This window comes from Protomyctophum bolini (genome assembly GCF_963924005.1).
Source record: "Protomyctophum bolini genome assembly, chromosome: 1".
In the NCBI taxonomy this organism is placed as follows: domain Eukaryota; kingdom Metazoa; phylum Chordata; class Actinopteri; order Myctophiformes; family Myctophidae; genus Protomyctophum; species Protomyctophum bolini.
Genome location: NC_137862.1, coordinates 3,324,918 through 3,344,713, shown reverse-complemented (window position 1 = coordinate 3,344,713; position 19,796 = coordinate 3,324,918). Strand labels below are relative to the sequence as shown.

Below are 19,796 nucleotides of genomic sequence, written 5' to 3'. Positions count from 1 at the left end.
AATGTTCACTGCCTCCAACCCACGGAAGCAATTTTATATCCTCCCTTCTTAACCTCCCCCAAACCCAATTGCTCTCTGCTGAAGCTTTCATCACATATACTTTGGTATGGTTGACGACATCACAAGCTCTTTCTCATCTTCTAATTGGTTTAATAACTCACCCTTGCATCCTCAGGCTGTTTTACAACAGCGCCATCGAACGTAAATGGTTAATGGTGCATTTATAATACAGCCAAAGCGCTTGGCATAGATTGTGCATATACATTCACCCATTAACACACATTCATACACTAATGGCGGAGGAAACCATGCAAGGCACCAACCTGCACATCGGGAGCAATTAGGGGTTCCAAGTCTTGCTCAAGGACTCTTGGACACTAACTCTGGGGGATGGAATATGAACCACCTTGCGGTTCCATACCGGCTCCTCTACCCCTGGGCCACTGCCTCCCCAGTGTGTCCTGTCAGGCTATGGGAGGGAACTGCACTGCCAACAAATGGAATGCAGTGGGTGGTACGAGCGGTCAAGGCCAAGCGTACCGTGGGATAAGTGAGCTTCTCTCCCTTCAAGACGTGGGGTGGTGAAGGACATTCACTACTCTTTTTTTTTTTTAATATATTTTTTATCCCACGATTTTGTAACCCATTTCTCACCCCTGTGTCAATCATCTAATGTGATCCTGGGCTCTACACACCCTCCACCAACCTCGTCCCCATATAAGGGGGACAAGGGGAGAGCAACGGACTTGAACTCATGCTTCCATTCACTACTCTTGACACCGTTACTTCCTTTTAAAGAGCCTGCAGGCCACCAGATGTCTGAACATCTTCCACCCGGCTACCGTCAGCCTGAACACCGCCTATCTCCAGGCTTGCCAAATTGGAACACTTTCCTTTATCATCCTGCTTTTGCTTATTTGGATACCTTCCTTTTTTTGTTTATTTATTTAGATTTTAGATTTATTTATTTTCTAAACACAGTGCAACTGTTTCTGATTCTGATGAGGGTTTTTTTAAACATTAAAAGAAAATAACATATGTTGACAAATTAATTCATGAAGAAGTATATTCATTTTGTATTGGATGATGTACGACGACAAGAGTGCCACTCACTTCACATGGGTGTGACCCCCCCCCCCCCCCACCTCATGTGAACTATGTTACCAGCAGACATAAAAGACTTAAAGGAAGTCTGTGCTCCATACTGTCTGTTAATGGACTAGTGCTGCACCATAGGCCTATATACTTCAATTTTTGTTTTACCTCAACTTTTGTCTTGTAGGCCTACATAATTCTGATCATTTATGAATAATTATTTCATAATTATTTAATAATACCGCTGATATAAATTCGGCAAAAGGGAAAAGTGATGAGTGAAAAGTTTCACTCATCACTTTTCACTCATCACTATTCACTCATCACTATTCAGTATTCACTCATCACTTTTGTGATGAGTGAGAACAAACAATTTGTTTTTCTTGTTTTGTTATTTCAGTTTTTTCCCCGTGCTGTATTGTCTATGTTTGTATGTGTTGGGTTGTGATTGCATGATTTGCTGTACAATATTGTCCAAAACAATTAATACAATTGACAAGCAAAAAGATGCAGAATGTTAGGAAAGTGCGCCATCTTCTGACATAGCTGAGGTACTGCTGCTACTATTACACACGCACGCACACACACACACACGAGAATTATCAGGAACACAACTGTTGCCATAGTTTCCTGTTCCGTTCCGTATATCAACTCTACATTATTGTAAACAAAGCATGGCTGAAGACGCTCATCTGTTCGACCCGGAATCTGACCCAGAAGCAGATGAGCCACGGTCGCCACCGTTTCGGTTCGAAGATTATTTTCGGCACGTTCAGGACGTTTCTGAATGGTTTGTTCACATTGCTTCTGGTCAGCGCTAACTCAGTGCTTCTTAAACGTGTTCAAGGATATGTAATGTAAAGTACTTACTTACTTAACTCAGTGCTTCTTAAACGTGTTCAAGCATATGTAATGTAAAGTACTTACTTTACTTTGGTGCCAGCCAGAGCCTACATAAGTACATTTTGGAGTATTGATTGATTTAATTTAAAAAAAAGGGGATTGAAGAAATCACACCCGTGTGAAGTGAGGGGCGCTCGGATACATCATCATACATCCTCTAATTCCAGCCAATCATAATTTGTCCATTTGGTTCCATTTGTACACTCAGAGTTGCAGGACGTGTGTTTGTGTGTATGTGTGTGTGTGTGTGTGTGTGTGCATGTTATGTTGTGTACAGGTGCACGTGTGGACATTGTCAGAAAATGCCTTCAGAGATTGAGAATGTATGCTGCCAGGAAATACAACAGGTAACATCTGTAGCTACAGCACTTTTTATTATTGCAGATTCAAAATCATTGTTATATACAATCAACAGTGAACTTAACATTATCTCCATTTAATTGTCGGGTGGGTCATCAACATGTCCATACACAAATGTGTCTGTGGCAACATCCATGTTATTTTCATGATAAGATCCAATTACCTAATGTCAATTATTCTCCAGGATTTCTTCAGAATATGTATGACACTGTGGCACATTTTGGGTCTTATGGTTCTTCTCAAACATGTTATTTTCAAGAACCCCCATCCAATCCAATCCAATCCACTTTATTTATAAAGCACATTTTACAACTCAGAGTTTACAAAGTGCTGTACAGAAGAATAAAACTAAATACACTGTATAGCTAAACACAGCAGCAAACATACGAAGAATACAAAACATGGACCAACAGTTAATCTTAATTGGGTTAAGACATTCTTCAATTAAACGTAACAGTTAACAATTAATTAAAGTTCTGCGGTTCTATCACTGGGCGGTTTTCTGTGAATGTAATGCTGTCTGCGCACACGTGACCAAGGAAACCTTGGTATAGTGTGGAATTGATACTCTTGTACAAATGTGAGTACTTCTTCACCACTGATGTCCACCAGAGGACAGAGCATCATGTTATAATAATAATAATAATGATGATAATAATCTCCAGGTTAGAAGTCGTCTTCAGGATCTGGATGCAGAGGAGGACAGAGCATCATGTTATAATAATAATAACAATGATAATAATAATAATCTCCAGGTTAGAAGTCGTCTTCAGGATCTGGATGCAGAGGAGGACAGAGCATCGTGTATAACCAACCACCCAGGAATGCAGTCTTTCTGTCTGAATGTCTTCAACCTACAGCAAATCCTAAAGATGTACATAGCTGACTACGGACCGTTGAACATCAGCGTAGCGTCAGGGTAAGTCAGAGATTTATTTTTAATCATAATTCCACATGTACAGCCAATGCTGTTGTTTGTGCTGCGTTACAAACATTGTTATGCAGTATTGCTTCAATGCTGACAGTATAATCATCCATATTCCATACCCATTCAGGGATATGACATACCCAATCCCCCCCCCCCCCTCTCTCTCTCCCCCCCCCTTCTCTCTTTCTACCACCCCTCTCTCTGCCTCTTATATATTGGCTCATGTGGCACACCTGTTATGCGATGCTCGGCTTTCCGTAGGACACACATTTTGTCCTTAAAATGTTCAAAATAAGTTTTGACCATTTTTGAAGACGCAAGTTCCAAATTCGAAGACGCAAACTCTAGGATTATTTTTGTTAAATTATTATTAATATTATCACACCATGCTATACCAGCAGTTTTTCTGTCACTGGAGTAACTGTGGTGGTGATTACCTGCAGAAACACTGTATACCAAAACAAACCGTGAACATACCAAAACACAGTGCGAAACACACGGAAAAAAAGGTCATCACACAAATATTTGGTTTTAGTAACTCTGAGGACCCCCTAGGGGTCCCGGACAAACCCGTTGAAGACCCCTCGGTCCATGATATGAATATGAAGTTGTTGAGTAAAGAATGTTGTTGGGTTGTGTGCCAGACGCCACAGGTTCCTGGCGTACCGAGCGTTTGTGAGCTGGTGTTGGGGATATCTGGGAAGGCAGGTGAACGTGCCCATTCCAGCCTGCACGGTGCTGAGGATCCGCAGAGAGTTTCCTTGACGCCAAAGACAAAGACGCTCAGTTCAAGGTTTCTAGTCAACTATAAGGTGTTAACAGAAAGTCCTGAAGTCCTTCTACTCTGCTCAGTATCCTGACGGGTCCTTTTATGGATGCTTTCTGTTTGTTCCTAACCTGGGCACCATTTCATTTAGGGTATATGATCCTGTCGGGAGCGGATGATATCGTTACGTCATGTTGTAGTATTGTTTTGTAGTCGACAGGCAGGAACAACAGGCGGCAACTTCCTTTTCCCTCAAACCGATTTTTCTCAATAAAAGCTACAGGCTACGAGAGCTTTTATTGAGGGAAAAGGAAGGAACCTTCCTTTTCCCTCAATTAAGTTGCCGCCTGTTGTTCCTGCCTGTCGACTACAAAACAATACTACAACATGACGTAACGATATCATCCTGATGACTACAAAACAATACTACAACATGACGTAACGATATCATCCGCTCCTGACAGGATCATACAGACTTTTGAAACAGAGACCAGGCTTTCCTCCGAGGTGGTGGAAAGCCTGGTGAGGCCAGGTTAGTTTGTTCCTCTGAATGCATTTGCATTTGCAAACAAAATGAAAGAAGTCAATTTGTGTAGCAAGGGATCTCCCAGCTTTGTTGTTGTTTAACCCATTTAGACCTGAGTTAAAAACATTCACTTTGAAAGAATATATATTCAAAGATTTGCGCCACATTTTTTACGATTTTTCAAAGATAGCAGACCTACAAGCTCGTATGAGCTTGTAGATCTGCTATTTTTCAATAGATAAATTATAACATGTTTGAAACACCAAAAGGGGTTCCCGCTCAAAATGGGTTAAAGGTGGTGAAAGTGATATATTTTGGTTAAAACACATTGTTATTTTGTTAATAAATCTCTGTGATTAATCATTGCTATAGTGGTCAGTAACAGTGGTTTCCCGTCTCTTTCATAAACAGAAAATGCATCTTGCCAATTTCAGCCAATTAGGAGAAATAGCCCATGTATCAGTGTTCTAGTTCCGAATTAGAATTATGAATGTTACTGCCTGAGTGACTGCCACTACTGTATGTTGATGTCCACTAGTTGTAATACTTTGTGTCACCAGGAGGGGTCATCAATGTCAATGTACATATATTTGTGGTAAAGGCTGGGTCTTGTCCATGGCAAATGTTTGATTTTCTTTTTTACACACCCATTACAATGTTCTTATTTTGATCATAGTAAGACCCAATTACTGAATGTCAAGTGTCCAGGTTTTCTTCAGAAGATGTATGAAAGTGATTTATTACGACACTATGGCCATATTACTATTAGGAGTCCAACTAGTAGTGGTTCACAAATGTTTTATTTGCAAGTACACTGTACACCCATAACTCTGAGTGTACAAATGGACCCTTACGGTCCATTTGGTTCCATTTGTATACTGTCAGAGTTACAGACCTGTTATGGTCATTCACATTCTTTGTGGTTCTAGTAATATTATTGTCCACGAAGTTTGCATATCCACGGAAATGTTTTAAGTACCAATACAGGAAAAAAAAAAAAAAAGTACTCATTATGCAGAATGTCTCATTTCAAGTTTTCAAATATATAAAAATCTTTTGAAAATAGCAGATCTAAACAAGCTGCTATTTTCAAATGGCTGAGATGTCAGACAGTATACTGTATAGGGCTCAAATGGTTAATGTATGTTTTGTAATAATCCAAATCTACAAAGTAGATTCACATTTTAATCAGTCTAGTCTCAGTCTCGCCCATAATTTTATTTGACCAATTGACTCGGTCTTGGACCAAGGTACTCAGGACCGAAACCACTCGGGTCCAAGTGCAATGCAATCATTGTACTGTCTGTCCATCCATCTGTCTGTCTGTCTGTCTGTCTGTCTGTCTGTCTGTCCATCCATCCATTAAACCGCTTATCAGGTCGCTGGGGCAATAGTTCCAGCGGAGAGCTCCAGCATTCCCAGAGCTCCAGAGCAACGTTAACAACATCCTCCTGGGGATCCCGAGGCCTTCCCAACTGGCCAGCGTGGAGATGTAATCAGCCCATCCGGTCCTTGGTCTGCCCCGGGGTCTCTCCTCCTAGTGGGTCGTGATGCGAGGACCTCCCTAGGGAGATGTAATCAGCCCATCCGGTCCTTGGTCTGCCCCGGGGTCTCTCCTCCTAGTGGGTCGTGATGCTTCCCAACTGGCCAGCGTGGAGATGTAATCAGCCCATCCGGTCCTTGGTCTGCCCAGGGGTCTCTCCTCCTAGTGGGTCGTGATGCTTCCCAACTGGCCAGCGTGGAGATGTAATCAGCCCATCCGGTCCTTGGTCTGCCCCGGGGTCTCTCCTCCTAGTGGGTCGTGATGCGAGGACCTCCCTAGGGAGATGCTCGGGAGGCAGCCGTACAGATGCCTGAACATAAGCTTCAGTTAAGGTAGAGGTCTTTTCTTCCCCACACAAAATAAGCATATACTCAGAGTGGGATGTGTGTGGTCTCTGCTGTAGGCTATGTCAAATATATTGAGACAACTTGTGATTTGGCACAAGACCCGTCAGTGGTACTGTACTGTACTGTACTGTACTAGCTCTCCTCCCTGGCCTGTGTGTGTCTGTGTTAGGCTGCACTTGGTGGTGTGTTAGGCCAGTGCAACAGTGACACTTGGTGGTGAAAATGCTATTTCCGTACTCGGACCCATGCAGGGACACGGGGACAGCTGTCTATAGGAGTCAAAAAGAGAATTTAATTGGAATTATTGACTGTTCATTCTGCATGCCGGTGGCAAAAGTACAGTTGCACAAATGTCCGTCACAAGCAGGCATGGTGCTGATGACAGTGGAACTCATAGTAGGGACAGGACTAACAGCGTCTTAGTATTTACATTTTGCACTGCTATACTGTATAAGAAGAGTATTGGCAGATTCCATCCATACACCCGCTATGAGAATATTACCTTCAACTGCTGTGAACGTTGCTCTGGGGACATCTTGGTGCTGTAGACGTAGAGGTCAAACCTCCAGTCATGTTAAAGTTCACGTCAAATGCGTTGCATACAGATGTTTAATTTTCATTTGACAAAAGGGGCGACATGGGTTCTCTGTGTGAGGTGATTGTTACTACAGTCAACACCAAGACACAGCCACTCGCACATGCACACATTTACAGTGTCCATGACCATGCGGCTGATGTTAAACATTTCAGTGTTCAGCGGGACAGAGATTACTAACAATTTGATTATTTTCCTGTGTTTTGAATGGCATTTTTGGATTCTACTGCTCTACCTTTCACCTGTTTATTACTTTTTAAAACACGTTAGTGGCCTTCCATTTCATCATAATGGTTGTGATGGAGAGAGGGGCTTATTGAGGGCTATTAATATTTTCAACAGGATTGTTTTTCTTTTTTTTAACTACTGTTTTTGTTCAAGTGTTACAAGACATGCAAACTGTTTAATTAACATTGCATTTGTATTATTTATCTTAGTCTGTATACATCCATAACTCAGATGGTCTGTACTTGGTCTACACGATATACTTTAACCTAGGTGAAATGCCAGCATGAAACAATCATGCATTGTTACCACATAATGGGAATTGTTTGGTGGTTTTACAATTGGTCAACTATAGTGTGTGGATAGATCTACACGTAAAAAGGCCATGGTATTGTCACATGTGGTCCACAGTATAACTTAGATGCAATTTCAATTAAATGTTTACTGTACATTGAATTGTATTCTTAAATAATCTTTTGACATGAATTATGCTCAAGTATTTTATTTATTTTTGTTGGTGTGAGATTTATATTCTGATTTTCAGAGCAATTATCATTTTCTTGCATTGAAGACAATTGTATATTGTATATTTAATGGCTGCTTTGATGTGATTGAGTGCAGAGATAAGCAATACAAAAGTACACACATCTTTAATACATTAACCCATTCTGAACGGGAACCCGTTTTGGTGTTCCAGCATCATGTCATGCTTTAGCTATTGAAAAATAGCAGATCTACAAGCTCATAGCGCGCCACCGAGTGGCGCGCTACGAGCTTGTAGGTCTGCTATTTTTGAAAAATCGAAGAACGACTGACATTTTTTAGAATCTGATCTCAGGTCAGAATGGGTTCATCAGACCAGTGTGTTGTCCAGTGAAAACCTCGTATGAATCTGATCAGGTCAGAATGGGTTACTACATTAGGGATACTGGACGAGGAACTTGTATTACTGTATTTACATGTTGCACTGCTATACTGTATCTTTGATTTGGATAAACTTTTAGAATCTTATCTGCCAATTTGTTGAGATTATTACAATGCACAGCACACTATTTTGGGTGATTATCAAAGATGCTGTTCCCAATTGTGGTACCCATGTTTCAAAATAGAAAATCTAAAGAAAGATGTTTGAAATGTCAGACCAAAATAAACGTTTCTATTTTCAAAATATCTTTGTCATGTTTTTTAACACCTGAACTAAAATAAGCATTGGAATGCCAAGTTATAACAAAAGGTTTAATTCAAAATGAGAAACCACATTTTATCTCCCTGTACACATTCGAAAACCAGGCGTACATCATTGAATGTGGATGTAAACCAGGGGTGCCCAGAAGGTATAGATCGCGATCTACCAGTAGATCACAAAGGCTTTGCAGGTAGACCACATGACATGCCCCAAAATATATATCATTAAAAATATGTATATATTTTGCCATCTGCTACTTGAATTAAGGTGACTTGATTGATTGACATCAAAAAGAGCCTGTCAGCTCAAACACACAATGCAATCATTTGCTTTCAATAGTTTGCACACAAACATAGCATTACAAAGTCACATACAAATTACTACGAATTCCATTTTCCGCTCTCTTATTTCCCATTCCAAGTGTGTTGTCTTATAGTATGTAAGGCCAGTAGTGCTATTTTCAGCAATGTGACAATACTTTTTTGGTGGGTAGATCTTGTTGAGCTGGTCATTTTGAAAGTAGCTCTCAAGTAGAAGAAGGGTGGGCACCCCTGATTATAAACAGACATACAGTCACAGACACAGTCAGTTGTTGAGATCACTCTTCCTGTAGCTGTGATCTTAATGACGCCCGTAGCCTGGTCACAGCTGATTGGTTATCTGGAGTTGATCGTACGCTCCTGCTCACCGCAATTCTGTCCTCATTCCTTTCTCTAACCATACCTGTGATTAACTCGGGATCCCTGAAGGCTGCCCGCTGCCTACCAGCAGGCTTCCTATCCCTGTAACCCCCTTCTGATCTCTCATTGTAAACCATATGTGTTGCCGTGGCACCAGAACCCTTCCTATCCCTGTAACCCCCTTTCGATGAGAACCATTTCTCTGGCTTTTCTCCATCATGCTTCCTTTGCGGCACAAACGACAAAGCGTCTCCCCACTTCCCCGTGTCCTTAATTGTCAGCAGGATACGAATCATCTGGTCCAAAGTCAGGTTCTTTGCTCCCATGCCCCAGTGGAGACACTCGTCGAGTGGTAGTCGGGCTGTGGCTAGATTCAGACGCTTAGCATTGGCCAACGACATGCCTTTCTGGATGCTGCGGTCCACAAAGGCTCCAACGATGTAGACTTTGGTGTGGTCAAAGGTGCGGAGGGTGTTGGGGGAGTCTGCGGTGAGGTACACAAGACTTTCACGGGGGAAGACGTCAGCATGGTGGTGGTCCGTCGAGGTGATTAGCAGGCGATCGAAGGACCCTCCGGCATAGCGTTTCTGCAGCTCCTTCATGTAGGCTCCTTCTGGCTGCAAATTGCAGTAGTGAAGGTGGAAGGGCTCGACAGCGCGGCGATTCCACGCCTCCACCTCCATCAGCTGCGTCACCGTGTTAATCATGTCACGCGAGTTCATGTTTTGCTCATAGCTCATATCGAAGACCAGTGGCTGGCCAAAGACCATGGACTGGGCACTTCTCCAGCCCAGCAGCCTGTCCAGGGTGCTGTTCCAGTACTGGAGGAGGAAAGTGTTTTTCAGTTGCCGTCCTTCCTCGTCCTCGTCCTCACCTTCCTTCATGGCTTCCCATTCAGCCCGCTTCCTCTGCCTCTTCTCCTTATCGTTCTTTTTGAGGCTCTCTTTTACGGACAGGAATTTAAGGTACTTTTTCTTTGACGATTTGGTGGTGAGCTCTGCCAGCTCCCGAAGCTGCTCATCCGTCATCTCCTCTGGAACATGCCTCCCAGCCTCCTTCCACATCAGGACCAGAGCACGGCTAACCTCGAGGGTGGAATCCTCTTTGGAATCACCTGGTGCTCCTCCAGGAGTGACACCCTCTTCTGCTCCCTCGTCGTCACCATCTCCTTTCTTTTCATCTGCAGTGACTTGAGATCTCATTATAGATTTCCATCCGTCCAAATGTATTTGCTCTCTCTCCTCCTGTTGCTGTTCTGGTTTTGGGGTCACATCTTTCCTCGCAGGACACCCAGCACTGAATGATCGAACACGCTGAGCGGATGGACGTACACAAACAACATGGTGGCTGAATGGGAGATGTCCAATCACTCCTTCCTTGACAGCAGTGGCTAGCAATAAAGGCAGACTGCGTTTCCATAGTTTAGGGGAAATCGACGTGGAGATTAACCGTATCATCGCTAAAAGATTTAAGCAAATGAATATGAAAGTCAATTTCGTCACCTCTAGACAGTCTGACGTCCGTGTGATCCTGTCGCACCAACATGAGCAGATGACGTTTTTCTGCTTTTTCCAATTTCACTGACACGAACAACTGTGTTGGTTGTTGCGGTGAACGTTCACCTGCTGCGGTAGCATCTGAGAATTGAGAAACCGCATGAAAGTTGATTTATGCCAATGTAATGTGCATTTGCATGCACGCGAGTTTTGAGGAAGAAGGTCACGTTGTACATTGGTGTGACATCTTAATATGTCGTAGACTCGTAGTGAAGTGTGACTCAGAGTAGTATTTTTTTTATACTGGTGTGACTATAGAGCACAGAGAAATCTTATTGTAATGTAGACCAACACAAAATACTCCTGATAAAATGATCATACCATACAGATATATCCATTAAACGTATCAAACTTAAAAATCTAAAGGAAAATCAATCAAACATATCGTTACTAGTAGTAGGCAAAATCAGCAGTGGTTTCCAGACGGACACTTACAATTGGTGCACCACAACGTATGCGTTTCCTGGTTTTCTCTTTTCGGGAGCAAAACAAGAGTTTCTGTGTTGATTAATCTTTATTCATTTTGATAATGAGTTTATTTTTGCCCAAATTGTCATGCAAAAAAGACATAGATGAGGTTATCAAGGGCGTTGCGGAAAAGGTTTTAGTTTTGAGGTTTGGGAGAGATGATGATTCCATTTGTCTCCAGCTTGACGAAATAGTAAGTCACTTTCTTAACCATTGATTCGTTGACTGAATACTTTATTAACAGTTTGCAGAAAAAAGTGCAGGAAAGTACAGTTCAATACAAGGTCTGCTATGAAGAGGATTTATTATTTATAACCCAATAAAGCCATTGGGGTTCTTCATATTCAATTAATCTGAGTGCAATGGTCTGTGATCTCAACAAACATGATTAAGATATAGATTTTTGTCATTTTCTTTATTTGTTTTTGTTATTCCACTGCCAGTTGTCAAAAACAGCACATGACTTGAGTAACATGGCATCGATCTACATCGTTGACGTTGAGAAAGCTCCTATCTATACCAGATACTTCGACATCTGTTACATCCCTTCCACAGTCTTCTTCTTCAATGGACAGCATATGAAAGTGGATTATGGGTGAGAATGAAGATGCAATGAAATTTTACTTTACATTAACGGTATGGCGGTAGGCTACTTGGCAATAATTGTTCATACTCCAGTACATCTTTCCACACCTAATGTACTGTTTTCTCTCTCTCTCAGCTCACCAGATCACACCAAATTTGTGGGAAGTTTTAAGACCAAGCAGGACTTCATGGATCTGATTGAGGTCATATACAGAGGAGCCATGCGGGGGAAGATGATTGTCCAGAGTCCTATTGATCCTCAAAACATTCCCAAATTTGACCTCCTCTACCATGGAATCTAGTTTGGACCTCTTGTCACTGTGTGAGGTTACAGATTACTTCCATATATCATGACTATTGACTACTGATCATAATGATCTGTTGACGGAACCAATTTAACCACTTGAGCTCTATTTTATACTTATAACCTTTGCAAAATGGAAAAAGCGGCACTCCAAAATAAAAGATGCAAGATTGGCTCAGAGGCAATTTCCCATGTTTATAATATTTTTAACGCTTCTCAAATAAACATGAGAAATTGCATCTGAGCCAGTCTTGCATCTTTTATTTTGGAGTGCCGCTTCTTCCATTTAGTTGGTTTATGAGTTGTTGTTTTCAAATCTGAGCACCCACTGCCTTAAACAAAGGGCAGTTTCCAGAGGAAGCACACCTGTTTTTTCTTTCTTTGCTAAATGTTTGAAAATGTTTGCCCAAAATAGGGATGTAGGTTGAAAGTAGTTCTCCCACATAACACTGACTAGCTGCATTGTCTGCATGTTGCTTTTCCCCCTGGAGGCAGACCTTCACGCGTGGTCGCGCACGTTCCCTGCTGCGCGCAGCTTAAAAACCGGGTTTTTAGACAGCTGGTGGATGGAAAAGAAGCTCCACCTCCGCGCCCGACTGACGCGACGGAACAGCTTCCCGGACGCGCTCTCCTCTGCGTCAGTCGGGCGCGGAGGCGGAGCTTCTTTTCCATCCACCAGCTGTCTAAAAACCCCACGAAGAAGAAGGGCTTCAGGTTCTTCTGACGCGTCCACGCGCGACAGTGTGCTTGCGGGGACTGACTTCCTAATTCTCTAAGGAAGCAAGATGCAGCAGAGTTGCAGCCTGTGCTCTCATGCTAGGTACCTGCATAGCTAAGGCTATATGAGTTATTATAATGTTTCAGTCCTGGTTACATTATGTTACATGATGTAAGAATATGTGCAGAAGAATTCCTCAGAAATGTGTATGAGTCAAATGTTAAAATATGGATTTAGTTTTTATTGTGTATTATTGTATTATTTAATTTAATTTATAATAGATGGATTCATTTAGGGGGCTTTTCCACATAACACATTGATATAACGGTCAGTTTGGAAGTCTTGTGTTTCAGCATCTACTGCAGTCATTTTATTATTCAACTTTTTAATAGCTTTTTGAATAAAATTCTGTTATGTTTCCCATGGAAATAAATGTACTAGTGTTATTTTAACTTTACTGTAGCATTTTGTCTTTTTTAAGTTGTTTGTTTTTCAAAAACAATTACCAGAGTGCAGGGGTTCTAAACCCGTGGGTCGCGACCCCTCGGGGGGGGGGGGGGGGGGGGGGAGTTGCCAAATTATTGAAAAAAGAGAACGTATTTTTTTGCAACTGAATGGCAGGAAAATGGAAATGAAGAGTTTACATAGTACACATGATAGTACATGCATACACTTATTTTTTTGTTTTGTTGTGATAATCCTCTCTACTATAGAGTGTGCTGACCATATAAGGAGTTCATCCCTGTCCCCAGTTAATCCCTGGGGTAAAAAAAACAACGTGTGCCTGCTGTTGGCCTGTCGCGTGTCCCCCCACTGTAGTGCGTGCATGTGCACATCTTGTTACCGGGGCGGTAAATCACTCTTTTAATGATTATATCTGTGTATAAAATATTAATATCTTCCATGACTTTTTTCAGACTCTAGAGTTGTATTTCTACATCCACCGAGTGCTCCTCCAATCTGTGTCCTCCTATTTCTGAGCATGGCCGTGTGGGAGTTACTGAACGACTTGATGTCTCATTGACTCCCTTCCTCTCTTCAACCCAGACTGCATACAGGCCATTGGTCCTTTGGCGCAACTGTAGAGCAAAGACAAGGTTGCATCACTATTCAGCCCCTTTCCGTAAGTAAGTAAGTACATTTTATTCATCCCATTCTGACCTGAGATCAGATTCATACGAGGTTTCCACTCGACACACACTGGTCTGATTAACCCATTCTGACCCGAGATCAGATTCTAAAAATGTCAGTCGTTCTTCGATTTTTCAAAAATAGCAGACCTACAAGCTCATAGCGCGCCACTCTGTGGCGCGCTATGAGCTTGTAGATCTGCTATTTTTCAATAGCTAAAGCATAACATAATGCTAACACCAAAATGGGTTCCCGGTCAGAATGGGTTATAGAGCACATTTCACAGACATCATAGTCACAAAGTGCTTCACAACAATAAAACAAAACACGTCGATAGTAACTAGTTGTAACGAAGACTCTCGCTTCCAGTCATGTTGTTGGATCTGAGTAGTTGCTCATTGGATATTTAGGGCTGTATTTTGCGTGTCTTAAGTACCAGGTCTTATTCCCTATTAAACTTGAGTAAACTAATGACCTGGAGGCGTGATCAATGCCATTTGGCTATTCTGAGTGGCCAAAGAGCATTGATCACGCCTCCAGGTCTTTAGTTTACTCAAGTTAGGTAATAAGACCTGGTACTTAAGACACGCAAAATACAGCCCTTAGTCTCCATATATGGGGATATCCGACTAGGACATTGGGCTATAATATGACATATGACATGTCTAGTGTGACAATCCCTATATTTGGCCCGAGCCGACCTAGTGATGATATCAGATAGATGTGGTAGAACCATATATGGATAGATCTAAATCATCCAACGTGACAAGCATAGTCGGAGAATATATAACTTTGGTCGGCTTCAGGGAGAAAGAAGGCAGAAGTCGAAGCATCCTGGTTTAAGCTCTAACCGGACCTAACCTAAGTAATCAGCAATAGAGCCTTGAGCTATTTTATACTAGTAATATTAATTATACGAATAAAAAATAAGAATAGAGTGAAGAAAAAGAAGACAGAACAAACGGCACTGTTAAAAATCAAGAAATCAGCACTATGTTGCAATGGCCTGTCTAGAAAGGTGAGTCTTTAAATGTTTTTAAAAATGGTAGTCGATATATAAAAACAATGAGAACATGAGAGGTTAATGAAAAAGTAGATATAAAAACTTGAATGATAGCAACTGACATTTCTTTTGTCAGAGGATCTATAATATCATATTACTGATTTTAGCATTATTGCTCAAATTAACATACAGGCTTCTAAAGTCCGGTAACCGTAACCTCTAAGAGTATACAAGATAAACATCAACAAAAGTAATTTCTCACCTCTTTCTCTGTGTCCAGTTTCTGGTCTCCTGATCTTTTATCTAGAGAGAGACGAGGGATTGAACCCACCAGAAATGATTTAGACATTCATATGCATGCATGGTAACCTTTTGCAATTTCATAATTAGTTTGCATCTCTATATTGAGATACAGACAAACTCATACCTTTATATTTCACAGCAGCCACCGTGCCAACGCAGAGTAGCACCACACCAATAACGCCCAGAACTGCCCAAAGCCATGTGATATCATGGCCTGCAGATTTTCCTACAAAGGCTAACAGTGAAATAGATTTGTAGTGTGAATAACAGCCTATACTAAATGCATGATATGACCAATACATGTAGGCTTTATCTCCCTCCTGTAACGGAATCATCGTATATCACCATTCCATAACAAATATAGATAAAGCTTTATCCACCTGTAGTCTCACTTGCTGTGCTTTCCCCGGCTCTGAGCTTGTTGCGGCTATGTTCCCTGTACATATACCCCAGGGTCTCGGTGGGCCTGCCCTGGTAGAAGCTATTAGCTCTGAGGGGGAAGAAGGGAGCCATGTAGGACTGGGCCCTCTGGGCTGGAGGGACCTGGTCATCGTCGTCAGGATAGGTAAAATCACTGTGGTCCTTTAACCAGTCCTCTAGAAGCCTGGCTCCCAAAACACACAAAAGTGACAAACAGAATTCATACAATTTTAAGTGTTTATATACTGCCACCATTTAAGACATTATCGCTGCTGTTAATGATTACTTGTAATACAGCATGTGAAGGAGTGCAACGAACCATGTACAACCCAGATTCGGCACAAACAAGGGACTAAATTATTTTCGCTCCTATGCCACCAAAATGTGGAACGCCCTACCAACAGTCATTAAGACATGCAAATCCCTTGACTCCTTCAAAACCGCTCTCAAAGGGCACCTATACGGACGGCTGCAATTCAAAACTGGCCCCCGTAAAATCTGAATCGCCCCCCCCCCCCACCACCCACCCCTTTTTTCCCCTCACTGTATATGTTTCTTTTCCCTTTTTTACATCCTTTTTACCTCTGTTCTGTTCTTTGACTAAATAGAAGTGTCTATTTGTACGTCTCTAAATGTTTTGATGAATTGAACAAGGTGGACCCTCTTGTAAACAAGTGTAATGCTTTATTGGGTCGTCCACTCACAGTTAACAGTCTTTGTATTGAGTTTGTGCTTGAAATGTACTGTAATTCTGCAAACTGTTATATTTCATATTTCAATCAATCAATCAATCAATCAATCAATCAGTGAAGCGTCCAGTAAACTGTAATAATCTCGTACTGTACCTACTTGTCAATAAAGCTGTGATGCAGCATGAATATTGGATCATTGGCTGCAGTCGGGACAAGAGTCATAGTTCCATTCAGATATCTATGGATCAGGTTGTGCATGGAGGCATTCAGGTGGCGGGAGTCACCAGGAATATCAAATCCTAGAGGGCCATAAATAATACTAATAATGAATATATTGAAATAATTTATATAAAAAAAAATGAAATTACTTTTCATTAAATCAAAATTTAAATTACAATAATAATTTAAACCTATATATATTACAAATCTATTCATCCATATTTAGTGACCTATACAGTTGGCACAAGCCGTAAGCTGCATAGATGCTGGCACAACGTTGTGGAAGACGTCATTCAAATATTGAATTGTTGAACTCATAATGACATTAGGAAATATTAAATATAATGCACTAGTTATTAAACAAATATATAAATATTAAAATATGTACCTTCAAGCTTGTTTCGGAAGCTGTTGATGGACGTTTTGCCAAATGGAGGGGTGTCAAAAGATTCAGTTGACATAATGTTCTGGACGTCCTCAGCAGTGGGGAGTGTTGGGTACGCTGGATCCTTCCCAGGGTTGCGAGTGAGATATTCAGGTCTCGAGTTATTAGACTGAACGCAGATTACACCAAGTGATTCCTGGAATGGACATATAGTCTGTGTGGTGAAAAGAGAGCAGCATAGACATTATTAGAAGGAGAAAGGGGATTTAAAATAGTTCGTTTTGCGTAGCGGGCCAGGCACCTAGCCTAGTCAGGGGATCTTAAACGTGTTTCTTTAAAGTCAATTCCTCCTGCCGATCAGATTATACTAAAATCCCCTGACCCAGCATGTCACGACGCTGCATGGTTCAAATCCCGGCGGCAACCAGGCCACTCCCCATCTCTTTCCCAATTTCCTGTCAGACTGTGTACACTATCTAATAAAGGCAGAAACAGCAGCAACAACAAAAGAGTATAATGTAAATTAATATTCCTTGAAACAGAAAGTAAACATAATCTGGTGGGTAAAAAGCTTTATGACTATAATGTTATGAATTGCTCTTGCCAATGCTTCTTATGAGGATATATAATGATGATGATTTATTAGATTTGTTGAACTGCAGCTTGCAGTCTGAAATGCTCATATGGCTGTCAGACAGATTTTGTATCCAATAAACAAGAATTCTATTGGATACAAAGTGAGTGCTTGCTTGGTATTCTTTTCTATGGACTGTCTCTACCTGAACCGTGCACCTGGTGGTACAACTACTCAACTGAGTGCTTGCTTCTTCTCTTCAGACATACATCATCTCACACTATAAGTCTCACCTTCCACTTTGAGAAGTGTGAAGCACCATCTATGAGCCCACCTGGTCCAACTCCCCCAAGGTACTTGTTGTTGCAGATATTACAGTGATCGGTTCTGGTCCAATCCCAATAGGGGATGTAGAAGTCCAGGTCTCCAGTGAGCTCCCTCACCTCCCTCTCAATGAACAGCAGAAACACCCTGTGCCAGAAGCCAAAAGCAGGGCCCCTGTGTGCTGCGTTGTCTTCAGAGCCATCGTAGCTCTTAGCTGAATAGTAGTGTATCCAGACGTACAGGTCATACAAACTTGTGGTCTGAAAATTGTAGTTGCCCTCCGCAGTGGTGTCACTGCTGGTGAGGATCATGTAACGCTCACTGAGGCTATGTTTGGCCGTGTGCAGCCTGGAGAGGAAGGTGTCCCTCTCCCGGTCTGTCAGATCTGTTATTTCTTTCCTCTCCACATGGTGACGGTGCATGCAGAGGGGTCCCTTCCAGCCGGGAAGACATTGTCCACAGTCAAATCCATCGAAGTTCCCCCAGCATGTGCAGACCGAATCGTAAAAAGCACGGGGCCAGTTGACTCTATAGTCCTTTGGTTTAGGGAGGTCTTTAGTGGGGTGTGGTGCACAGACTCCTCTCCCAGAGTGGAAGCCACAAGGGGACCCTTTCCAGTCGGGGCAACACTCCCTTCTCTCAAGGGAATCTGGTGTGGTGCAGGGCCGGGGGAATTGAGCCTCCAGGACACTTGGGAACAGACACAGCATGGAAAACAGCCAAGACCACAAAGGAACTCTGCAGTGAAGTGACAGCAGCATAGCTAGAATACAGTGAGACAGATCACTTTTTACATTTGAAAGACAGAGTGGGACTCTGGGAAGTGCACTGCATCCACTTCAGCAGCTTCCCAATAATGCAAGCTGCCTTTTTATATATTAAGTGACGTAATTGTAAAAAGGCTTCTGGGTTCATCTTGATGTTGCAATATTTGTGTACTTGGAATGTTAAGTGTTCTACGTGCTAAATTAGCACGTAGTACACTCGGTGTTTGATATATTATAGCTTGTTTCTTGGTGCACAGGAAGGTTCCAAGTCACCGTACGGTATTATGCATGGTTTACTCTCAAAGACAAGACAATGATATTGAAATTGTCAGTGGAAATATCAAAATGATATTGAAAATGTCGAGTTTATCAACTGATCGAGACAGCTGTGTCAACACCGAACAGAGCCAAAATATCCCAAAGTTCAACTGGATAGGTCATTGTCCTTTACTGTGTAGGCAATTGCCTGTTTATACACACAGCCTTTGATTTGAGTGTTCAAATGGACCAGGGTCCAGAGGGAGTGCAACAAACCATGTGCAACCCAGATTCGGCACAAACAAGGGACTAAATTCTTTCCGCTCCTATGCCACCAAAATGTGGAACGCCCTATACCTAACAGTCATTAAGACATGTGAATCCCTTGACTCCTTCAAAACCACTCTCAAAGGGCACCTACGGACGGCTGCAATTCGAAACTGGCCCCCGTAAAATCTGAATCCCCTAAACCCCACCACCCACCCCTTTCCCCCCTCACTGTATATGTTTCTTTTCCCTTTTTTACCTCCTTTATGATGAATTCCTGTTCTGTTCTTTGGTTATATATAGAAGTGTCTATTACATTTGTACGTCCCTAAATGTTTTGATGATTTGAACACGGTGGACCCTCTTGTAAACAAGTGTAATGCTTTATTGGGTCGTCCACTCACAGTTAACAGTCTTTGTATTGGGTTGTGCTTAAAATGTACTGTAATTCTGCAGTGAAAACTGTTCAATCAATCAATCAAAAAAATCAGGGACATCTGGGGGTTCCCAGCATAGAGTATTCCCAGACCAGAGACCACACTTTGTTTCAATAGTTTGAGAACCACTTCCAAAACAGAATTATATATGTTCGTGTGCCAATATCTCTCCTTACAAGTTTAACTCTGGTTCGTGCGATATGATATTGTGAGCATACATGTCGCCCGTTC

At 41.9% G+C, this 19,796-nt stretch overlaps 4 protein-coding genes across 4 annotated transcripts; 2 read left to right on the top strand and 2 right to left on the bottom strand.

The window, feature by feature from the left end:
- The first annotated feature begins 1,762 nt into the window (after positions 1 to 1,762).
- On the top strand, positions 1,763 to 4,141 carry LOC308310230 (uncharacterized protein). The gene is made up of 4 exons (XM_080756451.1): positions 1,763 to 1,885; positions 2,276 to 2,345; positions 3,114 to 3,277; positions 3,931 to 4,141. The coding sequence occupies exons 1-4, from the start codon at positions 1,770 to 1,772 to the stop codon at positions 4,049 to 4,051; spliced, it is 471 nt and encodes a 156-aa protein (XP_080612577.1). The 5' UTR covers positions 1,763 to 1,769; the 3' UTR covers positions 4,052 to 4,141.
- Positions 4,142 to 6,849: 2,708 nt separating this feature from the next.
- Positions 6,850 to 10,883, bottom strand: trmt10c (tRNA methyltransferase 10C, mitochondrial RNase P subunit). The gene is made up of 2 exons (XM_080785728.1): positions 8,218 to 10,883; positions 6,850 to 7,956 (listed from the first exon to the last, which is right to left on the bottom strand). Exon 1 carries the CDS (start codon positions 10,609 to 10,611, stop codon positions 9,073 to 9,075), a length of 1,539 nt encoding a protein of 512 aa, XP_080641854.1. The 5' UTR covers positions 10,612 to 10,883; the 3' UTR covers positions 6,850 to 7,956; positions 8,218 to 9,072.
- Positions 10,884 to 11,181: 298 nt separating this feature from the next.
- Positions 11,182 to 12,579, top strand: txnl4b (thioredoxin-like 4B). Its single transcript, XM_080757616.1, has 3 exons — positions 11,182 to 11,371; positions 11,622 to 11,773; positions 11,900 to 12,579. Exons 1-3 carry the CDS (start codon positions 11,240 to 11,242, stop codon positions 12,063 to 12,065), a joined length of 450 nt encoding a protein of 149 aa, XP_080613742.1. The 5' UTR covers positions 11,182 to 11,239; the 3' UTR covers positions 12,066 to 12,579.
- Positions 12,580 to 15,594: 3,015 nt separating this feature from the next.
- Positions 15,595 to 18,546, bottom strand: LOC308314423 (tyrosinase-like; the record flags this gene model as incomplete). Its single annotated transcript, XM_080762055.1, has 4 exons — positions 15,595 to 15,826; positions 16,492 to 16,633; positions 16,942 to 17,107; positions 17,806 to 18,546. 4 exons carry the CDS (start codon positions 18,544 to 18,546, stop codon positions 15,595 to 15,597), a joined length of 1,281 nt encoding a protein of 426 aa, XP_080618181.1.
- Between the last annotated feature and the right edge of the window lie 1,250 nt (positions 18,547 to 19,796).